General features: G+C 42.7%; 1 protein-coding gene and 1 long non-coding RNA gene across 3 annotated transcripts in view; one reads left to right on the forward strand and one right to left on the reverse strand.

Annotated features, from left to right (window-relative positions):
- Positions 1 to 620: 620 nt before the first annotated feature.
- Positions 621 to 19,011, reverse strand: part of LOC123994859 (ectonucleotide pyrophosphatase/phosphodiesterase family member 1-like) — a 75,244-nt gene continuing 56,853 nt past the window's right edge. For both annotated transcript variants that reach the window (XM_046297915.1, XM_046297916.1), the window contains exons 18-25: positions 18,648 to 18,832; positions 16,940 to 16,979; positions 16,693 to 16,847; positions 15,128 to 15,263; positions 14,811 to 14,885; positions 2,490 to 2,622; positions 2,161 to 2,305; positions 621 to 1,581 (exon numbers count right to left, since the gene is read on the reverse strand). In XM_046297915.1, coding sequence (XP_046153871.1) covers positions 1,429 to 1,581; positions 2,161 to 2,305; positions 2,490 to 2,622; positions 14,811 to 14,885; positions 15,128 to 15,263; positions 16,693 to 16,847; positions 16,940 to 16,979; positions 18,648 to 18,832 — 1,022 coding nt within the window. In that variant the 3' untranslated portion in view covers positions 621 to 1,428. The remainder of the gene's footprint in view (positions 1,582 to 2,160; positions 2,306 to 2,489; positions 2,623 to 14,810; positions 14,886 to 15,127; positions 15,264 to 16,692; positions 16,848 to 16,939; positions 16,980 to 18,647; positions 18,833 to 19,011) is intronic.
- On the forward strand, positions 3,774 to 6,777 carry LOC123994860. Its single transcript, XR_006831742.1, has 3 exons — positions 3,774 to 3,964; positions 6,329 to 6,469; positions 6,619 to 6,777. It is a non-coding gene; the product is annotated as an uncharacterized LOC123994860 (long non-coding RNA).

The raw sequence follows: 19,011 nt of genomic DNA on the forward strand, positions 1-19,011 counted from the left end.
TGAATTCATTTTTTTTTTAAGTGGACGAGTGTGCAATTTCTTCTTTCTTTTATTTTCTTTGAGTGCCAGTTTGAGTGTAGCAGTGGCAGACATGTTTGTCAAATGACCCAGTGCTGTTGGAATCCCATTGTGAGATGTTTTGTTGTCTTGCTGTGTAAAATGACACTGAGTCTCCAAGGTCATTCCTGCCCTTCTTTGTAGGGAACTATGTACCACTGTCATTCCCGGCAGATGTGTGAGAAATTCAATCTTCGTTGCCACTTAATTGGACAATAAGGGAGGTGTTAACCTAAGTTAACCCATGTCACAGTGCCCTTGACTTGTCAGTTGCTTGTGGTGGATGTATTAGTAGACACACTTCTGAAAAAGTGTTTGAAATCTTCCAATTCTGAATGTCAGTAGAAGACCAACTAACAGTAAGAGATTTTCCCTGTGACAGTGTTGCCCCCGAATGGAATGTTCGTTAACAACATTGGATTTTATGTACTGTATCTAGATGTTTTATCGTGTATGTATTTTTTAGAGTCATGCTTATTTTGGTAATACTTTCAGTTTCTGTCATGACACAAAGCACATGCATATACTGTACAAGCACATACAAACACATCTGAAAACACTAGTTCTATCAATAATTTAATCCCAGTTGCCGACAAACTTCACTTTACAGTTACAGAGCAATAAAAAACATCAATATTAACAAAAACTATAATCAAGTCAAACATAAAATGACAACATTTGGCAAGTGTGAGCATAAACATTTTCTGTTTGTTCTCGTAGAAAAAACACTTTTTTCTTTTCACTAAATTCTCATTTTGGCTTAAATGCCATGTCTTTCAGCCAACTCCCCAAATCACACCTCAAGAGTAAAATAATAATGGCAGTGTTTCAGTCCTTCTGCAAATGGCCGATACTAACGTTTCCATTCCAGATTGTCCGAGATTTCCTGAAAATGTCCCAGCTATTATAATCACTTTGTCATATAAAATCCTATGGCATGAAAAAGTGTTTTCTAAGACTATTCCCCTCCCTTTTCCCTGGGATGAACAAGTGGTGTTTGGGATTCAGCAGAGCAGTACATTACTTTTTGGTACAGTGTTCTGGTAAAGTCTAAACTGACAAAGGTCTATTATATAACATGACTCATACCATGGCTTCTTTCTTTTTCCACACAAAGTCTTTATGTATGTTTAATGTTGCTAGTTTTTGGGATTGAAGGCCAAATGTCTTTCAGGCGGTTTCTGACTTAAACAGAACTCTTTACTCCTTTTTATGCACTTAAATATAAGGATTACACCTTTTTGTTTCATGGGATCCAGACCTACACATTTAGCCCAAAATGTTTTACCTTCAAACTTGTGTAATAAGGCCCAATACTAAAATGATAGTACCAATAGTACCAAAACCCTCCTGACGTGACTTTGTGGGATCTTAGAAAGTCTGTAAAAATGTCTTGAGCTGTAGTGTTTCCTCCACTGATATCCTGTCGTGGTAGAAGCCGAGTCCAGTAAGGAGCTCTACGTCTCGGACCCGGGAAGCGTGGAACTCGGCCCACTTCTGAACCCACTGGAAGTCTGAGCCATTCTGGGGAGACAGGGAGAGGAGGGCTTATTCACTGTAATAATATTCATAGATTATAAGCATCTTTGCAAACATTCCCTCTCGAACTAGGTCAAATACACATATACTTTCAAATACCTTAACATAATTGTGGTGCACATGATTAAGTTCGGAATATGCATTTCTGGGACTATTTCATTGGTTGCATTGTACAGGACAAACTAAATCAAGTGGTATTTAAAAGTATTTTAAATTTGCAACTGCTGTGAAATGGCTAGCTAGTTAGCAGTGCGCACTAGTAGCATTTCAATCGATGAGTCATTCGCTCAGACCGTGAAGTAGTCATTTCCCTTGCTCTGCAACGACCGCTGCTTTTTTAGCGCTATAGGTAACGATGCTTCATGAGAGGCAGTTGTCAATGTGTTCAGAGGTTCCCTGGTTCAAGCCCAGATTGGGGCGACGAGAGAGATGGAAGCAACACTGTTAAACATACAGCCTCTATTTGACCCGGTTCTAATCACATTAGATTTTCTCAAAAGGATTCCAGGTGACCCTATAGGAAACAATAAGAGGACAGCTAGACAGACAGCCGATGTGACTCACAGCACAGGTCTCAGTGTGGTCAGGTCTATGGGGGAGGATGAAGGATGTGGTCTCCAGACGACCCTGGCAGTCAGCAGGGGAGAAGGACGAGTTCCCACAGCTGGTCAGGATCACATAGAAGTGAGTGGGGATGGGAGCCTCGTGTCTGCAGGATAGAGAGAGATACAATTAGAGAGGCGAATAGGCCATGGTCAATACTGTGTTATAGCATTGTATCCCCTGCTAAACGAGTTAAATGTCAATCTGAAATAAATACATGTAATAGATTACAACTGAAAAAAAAAAAAAAAAAACACCCACAAAGAAACTCATTGTTGATGACCACTTACAGTGTGATAACTTTGGGAGCATCAAAGTGTCCATCGTAGTGCTGGTCAAAGATAGGTCCACTGACAACATTGACCCCATTCAGCTGCTGGGAATATTTCACCAGGAGGACATCATGGAAGTACATCCAAACATCTGAAAATATATTATCGTATTTGTGAAGGCATGGATTTTACAACCCATATCTGACTAAGTAACTCAGTAATGTATCCAGGGCCTGTATTCACAAAACGTCTTAGAGTAGGAGTGCTGATCTAGAATAGGTTTTCCCTTTTAGATCATAATGAATGTGAAGAAATGGACAGGGGGAACAGCACTCCAACTCTGAGACACTACAGGTTAGCATTTTCATTGTTCTGGAGGCAGCTCTGTAGAGTGGTCACTAGAGCCACAAAGTCATAAAATCTATCCTCACTGCTAACCCTAATCTTAAATTAACACCAAAAAGCACATTTTTGATTTCATTAGTTTTTACAATAGCCAATTTTGGGGAAATCGCTCAGTTTTGCCTCCAGACAAAATACTTTTTACAATAAAAGTTCATCTGCATACAATCCCAGATCTGTGTCGACTTCCACCATCTGCCACCAGAGCGCAGTGTCTGTAAAGTTATCAACAGAATGCCTCTTCTTGGAGGCCAATTTATGGGGGAAATAAATGTAATCACATATCATACTTCATAAACCACCTTTAATGATGGATTTGATTTCTCGGTGTCCACGGGCATCAATAACACTCAACACAACCTCCAACACTCTCACTTTGATCACTATGGAATCCTGAGGGTGGCATCATATTAAACAATACTAACCACTATGTGATTCAAACTCTACGGCCACGCCCCAAATGGCACACGATCCCCTGCATGGTGCACTACTTTTGACCAGAGCCCTATGGAAGTAGTGTACTATAAAATGGAATAGTGCCATTTTGAACGCAGCCTGTGGTAATCTCAATTTCACGTCAACCAGAAGCACACACTTTTCCCTCTATTAAGCAACACATTGGCGGTTTATGATTAATTCCCCACAAGTTGTTACAGGAATGTAACGTCACAACAACTCAGGCACTCACATCGGCATTACATGCCAAGCACAGGGTACAAAAAGGAGTGGAATTTTGAACATAACCATCTGCCTTACCTTTACAATAGCATAGCAAGAACGTCCTGTTGTCGAGCCAGCTACAATACAAAAACTAGGAGGCTGGTAGACATGCATGGTAATTATGACCACTTTCGTGGGATGTCCTCCAACCAATCAAAGCTTTTGCAGTATGAACTGACATGTCCATCCAATCATAGATGTAGGATCAAATAATTAACCTATTGTATTGGGATTGTGCCACGGAGCATCATGGGGGTTCAGAACTCCTGTGTTAAGAACTCCTTTCATTATCTGGGGTAAACAGAAAGGTGCAAATTAAAAGCAAGGGTAGACATTTGCCTGAGATCAGTTTCATGAAGAAGGATGAAAAGGTGAGGGCGTTCAATACCAACTGGTATCAAGTGTATAGCTGGTTAACAGAGAGCCTATCATCAAGTTGCCTGTATTGCACGTTAAGATTCTTTACAAATAATAGCTTCCATCCATTAAAAAAAAGTTAGATTAAAGAGAGAGGTTGATGCAGGATTTTTTTCCCGCGTGCGCTCCAGTAGGTGTTTGCACTTTCCTCCGGTATTTATTTTGAAGATGATGACACATAAATCCTTCCGGACAGACACAAGCAAAAACTCATGACAAATGTTGCAGCAGCCTAGGCTATACCTAAACATTAGAAATCTGACATGCTGTATGGGATGAAAACGAGACAACTTTTCCGTGTGATCAACTGTAGACTACTAATAAGAGCAGCTGCATACAGCCTATGCGCCCAGTCCGTCTGGTCAGGGTAACTAATTGGTCATTTATAGTTAATTTGTGTGTCAGAAAAAAATGTGAATGTGATCAAATGTTGATAATATTCCAAATTGGGTTGGCTAGGCTGCCTATACGATTTTAAGCCAAAATTAATCAATCAACATAATTGTGATGACAGATGTGTGTAAATGTTTTATAAGGCCTACAGTTGCATAAAACTAAATGCATGCTCTTCAACCGATCGCTTCCTGCACCTACCCGCCTGTCCAACATCACTACTCTGGACGGCTCTGACTTAGAATACGTGGACAACTACAAATACTTAGGTGTCTGGTTAGACTGTAAACTCTCTTTCCAGACCCATATCAAACAGCAGTTAAATCTAGAATTGGCTTCCTATTTCACAACAAAGCATCCTTCACTCATGCTGCCAAACATACCCTTGTAAACCTGACCATCCTACCAATCCTCGACTTTGGCGATGTCATTTACAAAATAGCCTCCAATACCCTACTCAACAAATTGGATGCAGTCTATCACAGTGCAATCTGTTTTGTCACCAAAGCCCCATATACTACCCACCATTGCGACCTGTACGCTCTCGTTGGCTGGCCCTCGCTTCATACTCGTCGCCAAACCCACTGGCTCCATGTCATCTACAAGACCCTGCTAGGTAAAGTCCCCCCCTTATCTCAGCTCGCTGGTCACCATAGCATCTCCCACCTGTAGCACACGCTCCAGCAGGTATATCTCTCTAGTCACCCCCAAAACCAATTCTTTCTTTGGCCTCCTCTCCTTCCAGTTCTCTGCTGCCAATGACTGGAACGAACTACAAAAATCTCTGAAACTGGAAACACTTATCTCCCTCACTAGCTTTAGGCACCAACTGTCAGAGCAGCTCACAGATTACTGCACCCGTACATAGCCCACCTATAATTTAGCCCAAACAACTACCTCTTTCCCAACTGTATTTTATTTATTTATTTATTTAGCTCCTTTGCACCCCATTATTTTTATTTCTACTTTGCACATTCTTCCATTGCAAAACTACCATTCCAGTGTTTTACTTGCTATATTGTATTTACTTTGCCACCATGGCCTTTTTTGCCTTTACCTCCCTTCTCACCTCATTTGCTCACATTGTATATAGACTTGTTTCTACTGTATTATTGACTGTATGTTTGTTTTACTCCATGTGTAACTCTGTGTCGTTGTATCTGTCGAACTGCTTTGCTTTATCTTGGCCAGGTCGCAATTGTAAATGAGAACTTGTTCTCAATTTGCCTACCTGGTTAAATAAAGGTGAAATAAAAATAAAAATAAATAGGCCAGAATGATGCAAACATGCATAACGCAAGCTCAGCCCTGTGAGTTCTATTGTCTATCAGTTGTTGTCTATGTGTCTGGGTAGAGGAAATCCCCCTCCTGATCTAGTCTAAATATAATTTATAAGAACAAATATAAGGTAGCTGCAGTTTGAATGGGTTCATCCCCCCTGTGCCAGGAGTTTTTTTCAGGATTTTCTGATGTGTTTTCTTGCTTGATCATGTGATATGCAATTATATAGATATGGTTAAAGTGACTATGCATATATGATGAACAGAGAGTAGCAGTAGCGTAAAAGAGGGGTTGGCGGAACACAATGCAGATAGCCCGGTTAGCCAATGTGCAGGAGCACTGGTTGGTCGGCCCAATTGAGCTAGTATGTACATGATAAGGGAAAACTCCAGGCCCCAGGAGGTAAACATTTCCCCACCTCTCTTTGACCTATGGTGCCACCAGTCTGCTTGCAGTTGACAGTTATTGTCAGGTATGTAGATGATCATGGCTTTATTCAGGAATGTTTCTTGAGCTACTTTAATGTGTCAAGTGGGCGACATGTGCAGCCTCTGTTTGACCTTGTGAACTTCATAGAGAAACTTGTTGTCCAAACCTACGATGGCGCAGCGTTAATGGAATGCATCTGCTATTTGTATTTACAGACAAGTCCCCTCATGTTCCATGATTTAGAGGTGATGACTACTCACTCCCATTGTCAACTTTCTCTTGACATGAACTGAAGACACGATGTATCATATGCCCGCTCATCCACTGGCACATTGAGTGTTTCCCCTCCACGCACTGTGAGTACCCCTATCAATTTTCTCTCATTACTGTACTGTACACAATCACATTATTACACATCAAAGATTTTACTCCTTGCTTGGACTAACTCATTCTTAGCTCGTTTGTCTAACTGTGTGGTGTCTTGTGTTATTGTTTGTCTTCCCAGTAAAATTCGGTCCTGCACTGGTCAAGCCTCTGAACACCTCAACTCACACCTCATACCCTCCTTCAATCACTGCTGTGATCCCTTTCCAACACTAAGTATCCTTCTCATTCCCATTCCACATAATGCTGTACTATACATGTCTTTATTAAATGCTTCAGGTTAAAATACATTTGTCTTTGATTTTTGAAACACTTTGTGGTCTCCATGTGTTCCGCGCCTATACCGTGGGTCTCCCATCCTCCTCAATTTGTCAAGTCACCAGCCTCCACGGATTCAGTTGTACAATTGACTAGGTATCCCACCTTAACCTGTTCCTGTCCCTTTCTTGTTTTTAATCTGCGAGAGAAGTGCTACACCTGGTGGTGAGAGGCTTTAAGACACAGAATGAGTTGCATTATGGGTGCAATTACCATGTCAATCAACGCTTGGATAGAAACGTAGTTCACACCCCAGATTTTGATGCCAACACAGTTGCTACAGTCCCATTAGTTTTAATGCCGCGGTTGCGCAAATTTGTACGGAATGGGGTTAGTCAACAGTACTGATTTATAGATTTTCTGATGTGTTTTCTTGCTTGAGTCTGTGATATGCAATTATATAGATATGGTTAAAGTGACTATGCATATATGATGAACAGAGAGTAGTGTAAGAGGGGTTGGCGGAACACAATGCAGATAGCCCGGTTAGCCAATGTGCTCTGGTTGGTCGGCCCAATTGAGCTAGTATGTACATGAATGTATAGTTAAAGTGACTATGCATATATGATAAACAGAGAGTAGCAGCACCACAAAAAAAGAGGGGTTGGGGGGAGGCACACAATGCAAATAGTCCGGGTAGCCATTTGATTACCTGTTCAGGAGTCTTATGGCTTGGGGGTAAAAACTGTTGAGAAGCCTTTTTTGTCCTAGACTTGGCACTCCGGTACCGCTTGCCATGCGGTAGTAGAGAGAACAGTCTATGACTGGGGTGGCTGGGGTCTTAGACAATTTTTGGAGCCTTCCTCTGACACCGCCTGGTGTTGAGGTCCTGAATGGCAGGCAGCTTAGCCCCAGTGATGCACTGGGCCATACGCACTACCCTCTGTAGTGCCTTGCGGTCAGAGGCTGAGCAATTGCCATACCAGGCAGTGACTTCCGGCGTATACAGACTTCCGGCGCCGACAGAGATGGCCGCCTCGCTTCGCATTCCTAGGAAACTATGCAGTTTTTTTAAACGTGTTATTTCTTACATTTAGTACCCCAGGTCATCTTAGGTTTTATTACATACAGTCGGGAGGAACTACTGAATATAAGAGCAACATCAACTCACCATCAGTACGACCAGGAATATGACTTTTCCGAAGCGGATCCTGTGTTCTGCCTTTCACCCAGGACAACGGAATGGGACCCAGCCTGCGACCCAAAACAAAGACGTCGTAAAAGAGGGAAACGAAGCGGTCTTCTGGTCAGGCTCCGGAGACGGGCACATCGCGCACCACTCCATAGCATACTTCTCGCCAATGTCCAGTCTATTGACAACAAGGTTGATGAAATCCGAGCAAGGGTAGCATTCCAGAGGGACATCAGAGACTGTAACGTTCTTTGCTTCACGGAAACATGGCTCACTTGAGAGATGCTAACGGAATCGGTTCAGCCAGCTGGTTTCTTCACGCATCGCGCCGATAGAAACAAACATCTTTCTGGTAAGAAGAGGGGCGGGGGCGTATGCCTTATGGTTAACGAGACGTGGTGTGGTCACAACAACATACAGGAACTCAAGTCCTTCTGTTCACCGGATTTAGAATTCCTCACAATCAAATGTCGACCGAATTATCTACCAAGGGAATTATTTTCGATTATAATCACAGTCGTATATATTCCCCCCCAAGCAGACACATCGATGGCTCTGAACAAACTTTATTTGACTCTTTGCAAACTGGAAACCACATATCCTGAGGCTGTATTCATTGTAGCTGGGAAAACAAGACTCCCTAAATTGTATCAGCATATCGATTGGCAACCAGGGCTGGTAAAACCTTGGATCATTGCTATTCTAAATTCCGCGACGCATATAAGGCCCTCCCCCGCCCTCCTTTCAGAAAAGCTGACCGCGACTCCATTTTGTTGCTCCCTGACTATAGACAGAAGCTAAAACAAGAAGCTCCCGCGCTCAGGTCTGTTCAACGCTGGTCCAACCAATCTGATTCCACGCTCCAAGACTGCTTCCATCACGTGGACTGGGATATGTTCCGCACTGCGTCCAACAACAACATTGACGAATACGCTGATTCGGTGAGCGAGTTCATTAGAACGTGCATTGAAGATGTCGTTCCCATAGCAATGATTAAAACATTCCCAAACCAGAAACCATGGAAGCATTCGTTTGAAACTGAAAGCGCAAACCATTGCAAGGTGACCAGAAACATGACTGAATACAAACAGTGTAGCTATTCCCTCCGACAAAGTAGAGTCGCAATTCAACGGCTCACACACAAGAGGTATGTGGCAGGGTCTACAGTCAATCACAGATTACAAAAAGAAAACCAGCCCCGTCACGGACCAGGATGTCTTGCTCCCAGGCAGACTAAATAACTTTTTTGCCCGCTTTGAGGACAATACAGTGCCACTGACACGGCCCGCAACCCAAACATGCAGACTCTCCTTCACTGCAGCCGACGTGAGTAAAACATTTAAACGTGTTAACCCTCGCAAGGCTGCAGGCCCAGACGGCATCCCCATCCGTGCCCTCAGAGCATGCACAGACCAGCTGGCTGGTGTGTTTACGGACATATTCAATCAATATGTGCAACTAGGTAGTGGACTTCCTGACTGGTCACCCCAGGTGGTGAGGGTAGGTAACAACATCTCCACCCAGCTGATCCTCAACACTGGGGCCCCACAAGGGTACGTTCTGAGCCCTCTCCTGTACTCCCTGTTCACCCACGACTGCGTGGCCATGCACGCCTCCAACCCAATCATCAAGTTTGTGGACGACACTACAGTGGTAAACAATGACGAGACGGCCTACAGGAAGGAGGTGAGGGCCCTCGGTGTGGTGTCAGGAAATAACCTCACACTCAACGTCAACAAAACGAGATGATTGTGGACTTCAGGAAACAGCAGAGGAAGCACCCCCCTATCCACATCGATGGGACAGTAGTGGAGAGGGTAGTAAGTTAAGTTCCTCGGCGTACACATCACAGACAAAATGAATTGGTCCACCCACACAGACAGCATCGTGAAGAAGGCACAGCAGCGCCTCTTCAACCTCAGGAGGCTGAAGAAATTTGGCTTGTCGCCAAAAGCACTGTAACTTCTACAGATGCACAATCGAGAGCATCCTGTCAGGCTGTATCACCGCCTGGTACGGCAACTGCTCCGCCCACAACCGTAAGGCTCTCCAGAGGGTAGTGAGGTCTGCACAACGCAGATTGTATATTCCCCAGGGGCTTTCAAGGGAAGATTTTGACCATATATGGCTAATTAGAGGCATTTTGAAATGCAAATAGCCGAGGTCTTGCATGAGTACTGAGACCAATTGGTATTTCTCAATCTCCTAACGGTGTGCGTAAAAACAGTGTGTACCAACATTACAAATTATATTCATAAGTAGTATTTTAGAATAGTTTCTATGCAATATTGATAAATGAGGCCTCAAGTACGTGTGCCGACGATATTCACTGATCATGGCCTGAAGCCGAAATGTTTGTGTTTTGTTTTCACTTTTCATTATGCACTAGGATTTTTTTTAGGCACCATGATGTTTTAATAAACATCTTTATTTTGCATTCAAGTCTCAGTTTTGGATTTATTCCTGTTTTCAACAGCGTGAAGGTCACCGTCTGTTCCATTCGTTTTCCCTCCATAAATGTCCGAAAGTAACAAATGTGGAGAGCACAGGAGAAAACAGACAACTTCTATAACACCCTGAATCACATCATTGCAGTTTACTTCCCAAAACAGGTGGTTAGGATGCATGCACAGCAGATGATACTGGTGGTAGGAGCTATAAAAGGACAGGCTAACAGTAATGGCATGAATAGAAAAGTACCAAACACATCAAATACATGTTTGACCTTGTCCCATCATTCCATTCCAGCCATTACAATGAGCCCATCCTCCTATAGCTCCTCCCACCATCCTCCACTGATGCACAGGATAAGGAGTGGATTTCACTTAGACTCAAAGAGCTGATTTAAAAAGCAGACAGAAAGGTCGCAGTTGCAAATGAGAACTTGTTCTCAACTTGTTCTTGTTCTAGCCTACTTGGTTAAATAAAGGTGAAATAAAAAAATAAAATGAAATTAAAGCAGCAAGATCAACATTCTACCACACCAAAATCCTCCCCAAAAAGAAGAGGGAGATCCCAGCCACATGGTACCATCAAATTAAATCCCTGACCAGCACTAAAAAGACCATCTCCATCGGGTTCAACCCAGACAACCATTCTGTCATTGCCAATGCTATAAATGACAAGTTTTCATCGGTCACCACATCATTACCACCACTAAACCAGTCAGACCTACCTGCATTCTTGCCAGCTATGCCACTCCCTACTGTTGAACAATAGGAAATGCACGGGAGACTACTCTCCGTTCCAACCAGAAAAGCCCCAGGTCCAGATTCATCAGGAAATTTGTAGTTGAAATATCCCTCCCCCTGACAGTAATCTTCAATAGCGGACCCCCTGTCAAAAAGTAATCTACTGAGCCTTGACCAGCTGCGGCCCCTCTCACTCACTCCTATTCTGGTAAAAATGTGTGAAGGTTTTGTTGCTGAATGGGCAACACAGGATACCCAAAATAACCATCTCCAACCAACAGTTTGGATGCCTCGAGGGATGCTGAACCACCCAGTGCCTTGTAAACATTGCAGACTAGCTGTACAGAACAGCACACACCAGAGGCACTTCCAGCACATGGATCCTGACAGACGAAAACAAGGTCTTTGATCTTGTGGATCACACCATTGCAAGTATCTGTCAGACCAGAGATCATGCCATGGATTTGTAACTTCCATTCCGTCCGTAGCCAAGTGACAAAATACCATGAGACTCTATCCTGGGCCCAATAAATCTATGGCCTCCACCCAGGGCACAACAATTGGTCCAAATGTATTCGTGGCTCACGTCAATGGTGCATCAGATGATACGCTATCCAACTCCTGGGCCTTTGTGGATGACCTGAACCTCATCGAATCAAGACACATACAGTTGAAGTCGGACGTTAACATACACTTAGGTTGGAGCCATTCAAACTTGTTTTTCAACCACTCCATAAATTTCGTGTTAACAAACTTTAGTGTTGGCAAGTCTGTAAGGACATCTACTTTGTGCATGACAAGTAATTTTTCCAACAATTGTTTACAGACAGATTATTTCACTTATAATTCACTGTATCACAATTCCAGTGGGTCAGAAGTTTACATGCACTAAGTTGACTGTGCCATTAAACAGCTTGGAAAATTCCAGAAAATGATGTCATGGCTTTAGAAGCTTCTGATAGGCTAATTGATATAATTTCAGTCAACTGGAGGTGTACCTGTGGATGTATTTCGAGGGCTACCTTCAAACTCAGTGCCTCTTTTCTTGACATCATGGGAAAATCAAAAGAATTCAGCCAAGACCTCAGAAAGAAAACTGTAGACCTCCACAAGGGTTCATCCTTGGGAGCAATTTCCAAACGCCTGAAGGTACGACGTTCAGCTGTACAAACAATAGTACGCAAGTATAAACACCATGGTACCACGGAGCCGTCATACCGCTCAGGAAGGAGACGAGTTCTGCCTCCTAGAGATGAACGTACATTGGTGCGAAAAGTGCAAATCAATCCCAGAACAACAGCAAAGGACCTTGTGAAGATGCTGGAGGAAACATACAAAAGTATCTATATCCACAGTAAAAACAAGTCCTACAGTGGGGCAAAAAAAGTATTTAGTCAGCCACCAATTGTGCAAGTTCTCCCTCTTATAAAGACGAGAGAGGCCTGTCATTTCATTATAGGTACACTTCAACTATGACAGACAAAATGAGAAAAAAAATCACATTGTAGGATTTTTAATGAATTTATTTGCAAATTATGGTGGAAAATAAGTATTTGGTCACCTACAAACAAGCAAGATTTCTGGCTCGCACAGACCTGTAACTTCTTCTTTAAGAGGCTCCTCTGTCCTCCACTCGTTACCTGTATTAATGGCACCTGTTTGAACTTGTTATCAGTATAAAAGACACCTGTCCACAACCTCAAACAGTCACACTCCAAACTCCACTATGGCCAAGACCAAAGAGCTGTCAAAGGACACCAGAAACACAATTGTAGACTTGCACCAGGCTGGTAAGACTGAATCTGCAATAGGTAAGCAGCTTGGTTTGAAGAAATCAACTGTGGGAGCAATTATTAGGAAATGGAAGACATACAAGACCACTGATAATCTCCCTCAATCTGGGGCTCCACGCAAGATCTCACCCCGTGGGGTCAAAATGATCACAAGAACGGTGAGCAAAAATCCCAGAACCACACGGGGGGACCTAGTGAATGACCTGCAGAGAGCTGGGACCAAAGTAACAAAGCTTACCATCAGTAAGACACTACGCCGCCAGGGACTCAAATCCTGCAGTGCCAGACGTGTCCCCCTGCTTAAGCCAGTACATGTCCAGGCCCGTCTGAAGTTTGCTAGAGAGCATTTCGATGATCCAGAAGAAGATTGGGAGAATGTCATATGGTCAGATGAAACCAAAATATAACTTTTTGGTAAAACCTCAACTCGTCGTGTTTGGAGGACAAAGAATGCTGAGTTGCATCCAAAGAACACCATACCTACTGTGAAGCATGGGGTGGAAACATCATGCTTTGGGGCTGTTTTTCTACAAAGGGACCAGGACGACTGATCCGTGTAATGGAATGAATGGGGCCATGTATCGTGAGGTTTTGAGTGAAAACCTTCTTCCATCAGCAAGGGCATTGAAGATGAAACGTGGCTGGGTCTTTCAGCATGACAATGATCCCAAACACACAGCCCGGGCAACGAAGGAGTGGTTTCGTAAGAAGCATTTCAAGGTCCTGGAGTGGCCTAGCCAGTCTCCAGATTTCAACCCCATAGAAAATCTTTGGAGGGAGTTGAAAGTCTGTGTTGCCCAGCAACAGCCCCTAAACATCACTGCTCTAGAGGAGATCTGCATGGAGGAATGGGCCAAAATTCCAGCAACAGTGTGTGAAAACCTTGTGAAGACTTACAGAAAACATTTGACCTCTGTCATTGCCAACAAAGGGTATATAACAGAGTATTGAGAAACTTTTGTTATTGACCAAATACTTATTTTCCACCATAATTTGACTAATAATGTGATTTTCTGGATTTTTTTTCTCATTTTGTCTGTCATAGTTGAAGTGTACCTATGATGTAAATTACAGGCCTCTCTCATCTTTTTAAGTGGGAGAAGTTGCACAATTGGTGGCTGACTAAATACTTTTTTGCCTCACTATATATTCTGACTCTGTTTGCACTGGAACACAAGAGAAGTGACACAATTTCCCTACTTAATATTGCCTGCTAACATGCATTTCTTTTAACTAAATATGCAGGTTCAAAAATATATACTTTTGTATTGATTTTAAGAAAGGCATTGATGTTTATGGTTAGGTACATTGGTGCAACGACAGTGCTTTTTTCGGGAATGCGCTTCTTAATTCATCACTCATTTCGCGAAGTAGGCTGTGATTCGATGATAAATGAACAGGCACCGCATTGATTATTTGCAATGCAGGACAAGCTCGTTAAACTAGTAATATCATCAACCATGTGTAGTTAATCTCTAGTTATGTTAAGATTCATTGTTTTTTACAAGATATGTTTAATGCTAGCTAGCAACTTGGCTCCTTGCTGCACTCGCGTAACAGTTGGTCAGCCTGCCACGCAGTCTCCACGTGGATGTAATCAGCCATAATCGGCATCCAGAAATGCAGATTACCGATTGTTATGAAAACTTGAAAATTGGCCCAAATTAAATCGGCCATGCCGATTAATCGGTCAACCTCTAATACATACATCATGCAAAGAGACACTGTCACGATGGCTAGTCCTAAACCCCTTCTGTGGAAAGTTATTTCCTGAAGCTTCATCTCCATAAGAAAACAAAAATACCCTATTGAGTGTTTGAGCTATTGCATAGCACTGGATACTTTTCTGTCTCTTTGCCAGCTAGCCTGACCTGCTCACCTTTAAAGGCAGGATACATGGGCACCATGTTGCTGGTAAGTAATGACTCTGCGTCTGTTCCATTGGCACCCAGATCTGCATATAGAAACATTAACATAAAATCTCTAACTTAAATAAAACGCAGACACTTTAAAAACTTCAATTGATTTTAATTATCAACTGGTCTTTCAAATTTTTATAAGACATTCCTGATCAAGCATTGGCAGCTGCTGCACAGCTGGCTATGCATGTACACTAATGTGGTATTTAGCAAAGGGTGTGAGGGAGGTGATAGGTGATAGGGCTCTAACAAACAAAAAACGTCCTTATGTACTTACTGGGTGGATGCAGCAGGCCGTAGGACAGGGCAGGGTTATCCCTGTATCTGACACAGTTCTGACTAGAGAGCGGTGCCACACGGACATCTGTACGGACACATGCCTCTGCTACTGGACTCAGTGGCTGGACATTGTTCTGATAGGAGAGACGGGGAGAGAGAGAGAGAGACATAGAAAGAGGTTGTGTTAGAGACACTATTTCTGCTTAATGATTCCAGTTCTTGAGATCATGTACAAGTTGTGTGGAGTTTGTTTCTTTCGTCACCACCTTTTTGCCCTATACAAGGTGTCGAAAGTATTCCACAGGGATTCTGGCCCATGTTGACTCCAATGCTTCTCCCAGTTGTGTCATGTTACTAGATGTCCTTTGGGTTGTGGACCATTCTTGATACACATTGGAAACTGTTGAGCGTGAAAAACCCAGTAGCGTTGCAGTTCTTGACACAAACCAGTGCGCCTGGCACCTAATACCATACCCATTTTAAAAAAGGTACTTAAATATTTTGTCTTGCCCATTCACCATCTGAATGGCACAGATACAAAATCCATGTCTAATGCCAAAATAAATCCTAAGGAATAAGGTTTTGAAGTGTCTGTCCTATATCTTCCATCCGTTTGTCTACCTTCAGAAGAGTCCCGTGACATTTGTGGGGGTTGTAGAGCAAAACGGAGAACACCATCGTGTTCGTGAGAGTCTCCCGTTTCCATAGAATAGTCTTAACAGTTTGTAGATATTTCGGACGCTACAGACGTTTTCTTGAAAAGACTGATTTTCAGGATGTCTCATGGTCTAATAAACACTGCTGTAGCTTGGCTATCCTCCACCACAGATGTGGAAGGCCGACATTGGCAGATGCAGTGGATTGAGACGTAGTCCATGCAAAAATCTCTCTAGCTTATACTGATGGAGATTTTTTTTATTATGCTACTTATGGTGTGTCAATAGACTTTTAAGGATTCATGTTCTATATACTCCGTGTATGGTAGTGCTTTTCTGCTTGCTTAGTTAATAAAAGCATAAAAAACATACATCATGTAGTTGTTTCCTTCCTTTTAGACAGATAGTAGATGGAATAAAAGGAGGATGTTGCGAAAGCCTGAGATAGTATATATTTTTCTTTAACTATAGAGCGACGTCCTCTCTCTATTAAAATCAGCTCTCAGTACTGATTTATGGTGAGGTTCTCACCACATAATGAGTAACACAAGATGCTGTGAAAGCCAGCACGAGTGGAGAAGATCTACAGCCAGCTAGCAGGGTCTGGGCGGCAGCTCTGCCCTTCACACAGTTTTACAACCTCTCATGTCCTAGCCAAAACACTAACAAGAGAGCAGCAAATACAGCTAATGCATCTCCAACACGACACGCTATCTATCTTTAGACATAAAAGAAAGTGTAATGGTTCAGAGATGGTTCAGAACTACGCTCGCATGATGGGAAACATTTGTTAAGATTCGGAAGACTTACATTAGCTCACCAGAGCCAATACCTTGGGTTTAGTTTAGCAGGCTAACACACACATGGTTTGAACAGCGGTCGCTCACACAAAAAGAAAACGACTCACCAGTGGGTTAATTGTATAGGCGACCCATAACGGCATGAGAATATCTTTGCTGTAACCGTTGACGTAGTCGGCGTGGTGAAGCACGCAGTAGTCTGCATTCTCCTGGAGAACTCGAGGGATTCCATACGGTAGGTGAAGAGCCTTGGCTCCGGAATCTGAGGGAGGGGAGGGCTTGATTAAAAATGAAATCTATTAGAAAATAGATCCATGATTACGCTATTAAAAATAGACAACAGTGTGTACTCACTGGAATTAGCCTTGATGAGTTGCCTGTTCATAGTCTCCTCCTGAAACAGGCATTTTCAGCATGTTAGTGGGTCTCGTGTATATTTCAATTAGTCAACTTATGTCCTTCTAATGAGTGCTGCTGGGTTATCAATCATACAAAGTGAGGATAAGTATGATTAATACTGAGGATTTGGAGCATTAACTTCTTTGGGACTCGGGGGCAGTATTGAGTAGCTTGGATGAATAAGGTGCCCTGAGTAAACTGCCTGCTACTCAGGCCCAAAAGCTAGAATATGCATATAATTATTCGATTTGGATAGAAAACACTCTGAAGTTTCTAAAACTGTTTGAATGATGTCTGTGAGTATAACATAACTCATATGGCAGGCCAAAACTTGAGAAAAAATCCAACCAGGAAGTGGGAAATCTGAGGTTTGTAGGTTTTCAAGTCTTTGCCTATCCAATATACAGTGTCTATGGGGTCATATTGCACTTCCTAAGGCGTCCACTAGATGTCAGTCTTTATAACCTTATTTCAGGCTTCTACTGTGAAGGAAGAGCGAATAAGAGCTGTTTGAACCAGGTGTCTGGCAGAATGCCATGAGCTGAGTCATGCGCGTGGCCGTGAGAGTTAGCTGCGTTCCTTTTCATTTCTAAAGACAAAGGAATTGTCCGGTTGAAAAATTATTGAAGATTTATGATAAGAACATCCTAAAGATTGATTCTATACATCGTTTGACATGTTTCTACGAACTGTAATATAACCTTTTTGACTTTGTCTGAACTAAGCGATCACGCATTGAGCATTTGGATTACTGGGCTAAACGTGCGAACAAAAATGAGGTATTTAGACAAATGATGGACTTCATTGAATAAAACAAACATGTATTGTGGAACTGGGATTCCTGGGTGTGCATTCCGTATGAAGATCATCAAAGGTAAGTGAATATTTATAACGCTATTTCTGACTTTTGTGACACCTCTCCTTCTTTGGAAAATGGCTGTGTTTTTCTGTGGCTAGGTGCTGACCTAACATAATCGCAAGGTGTGCTTTCGCCGTAAAGCCTTTTTGAAATCTGACACAGCGGTTGCATTAAGGAGAAGTTTATCTATAATTCTATGCATACCACTTTTATCTTTTATCAATGTTTATTATGAGTATTTCTGTAATTTGATGTGGCTCTCTGCACTTTCACCGAATGTTTGTTTGAGACAATGCATTTCTAAACAACACACCCATTTCAAATGAGGTTTTTGGACATAAAGATGAACTTTATCGAACAAAACACACATTTGTTGTCTAACATGGAGTCCTGGGAGTGCCATCTGGTGAAGATCATCAAAGGTTAGTGATTCATTTTAACGCTATTTCTGTCTTTTGTGACACCTCTCACCTCTGTGGCTAGGTGCTAACTTAACATAATCGCAAGGTGTGCTTTCACCGTAAAGCCTTTTTGAAATCAGACACTCTGCCTGGATTAACGAGAAGTTTATCTTTAAAATTGTGTATAATACTTGTATATTTGAGGAATTTTAATTATGAGTTTTCTGTTGTTTTGAATTTGGTGCCCAGCAATTTCACTGGCTGTTGGCGAGGTGGACGCTAGCGTCCCACATAGCCCAGGGAAGTGAATGACAGGACAGACCCTCTGACCCCCTCCCATCCCTGCTCCATTAGGGAGGATGTGAGTTTGATTACCACCCCCGACTGTACTCCCTGGTCGTACCGCTGCTTTGGTGCGGGCGCTGCAGCTGCAGCCCAGATTGTCAGAGGGGGCAGGGCCACTCGCCTCACAGGTGGAGTCAGAGGAGAGCTCAGCTGGGTACACAGGGAGGTGGGGAGGGTTCTTCAGCAGGTGGTTCAGACTCCCGTGGGTCCCGTTGTTAGGAGCAGGGGGAATGTCCAACAAATCTGACAGGCAGAGAGAAAGAGAAAAAAAGAGATTAGACTTGAAAAGGTATTTTCTCTAACTTAGTTAGCTAACTGTACATAACAGCTATGTGTCTTGCAGACGGCAGGTGCAGTGTTAGGACTATGGACTCGCACCTGCTGAACTAGTACATCCTCTTTGAAACTTATCACAATGTTGA

Source organism: Oncorhynchus gorbuscha, linkage group LG14, assembly GCF_021184085.1.
Source record: "Oncorhynchus gorbuscha isolate QuinsamMale2020 ecotype Even-year linkage group LG14, OgorEven_v1.0, whole genome shotgun sequence".
Lineage (NCBI taxonomy): Eukaryota > Metazoa > Chordata > Actinopteri > Salmoniformes > Salmonidae > Oncorhynchus > Oncorhynchus gorbuscha.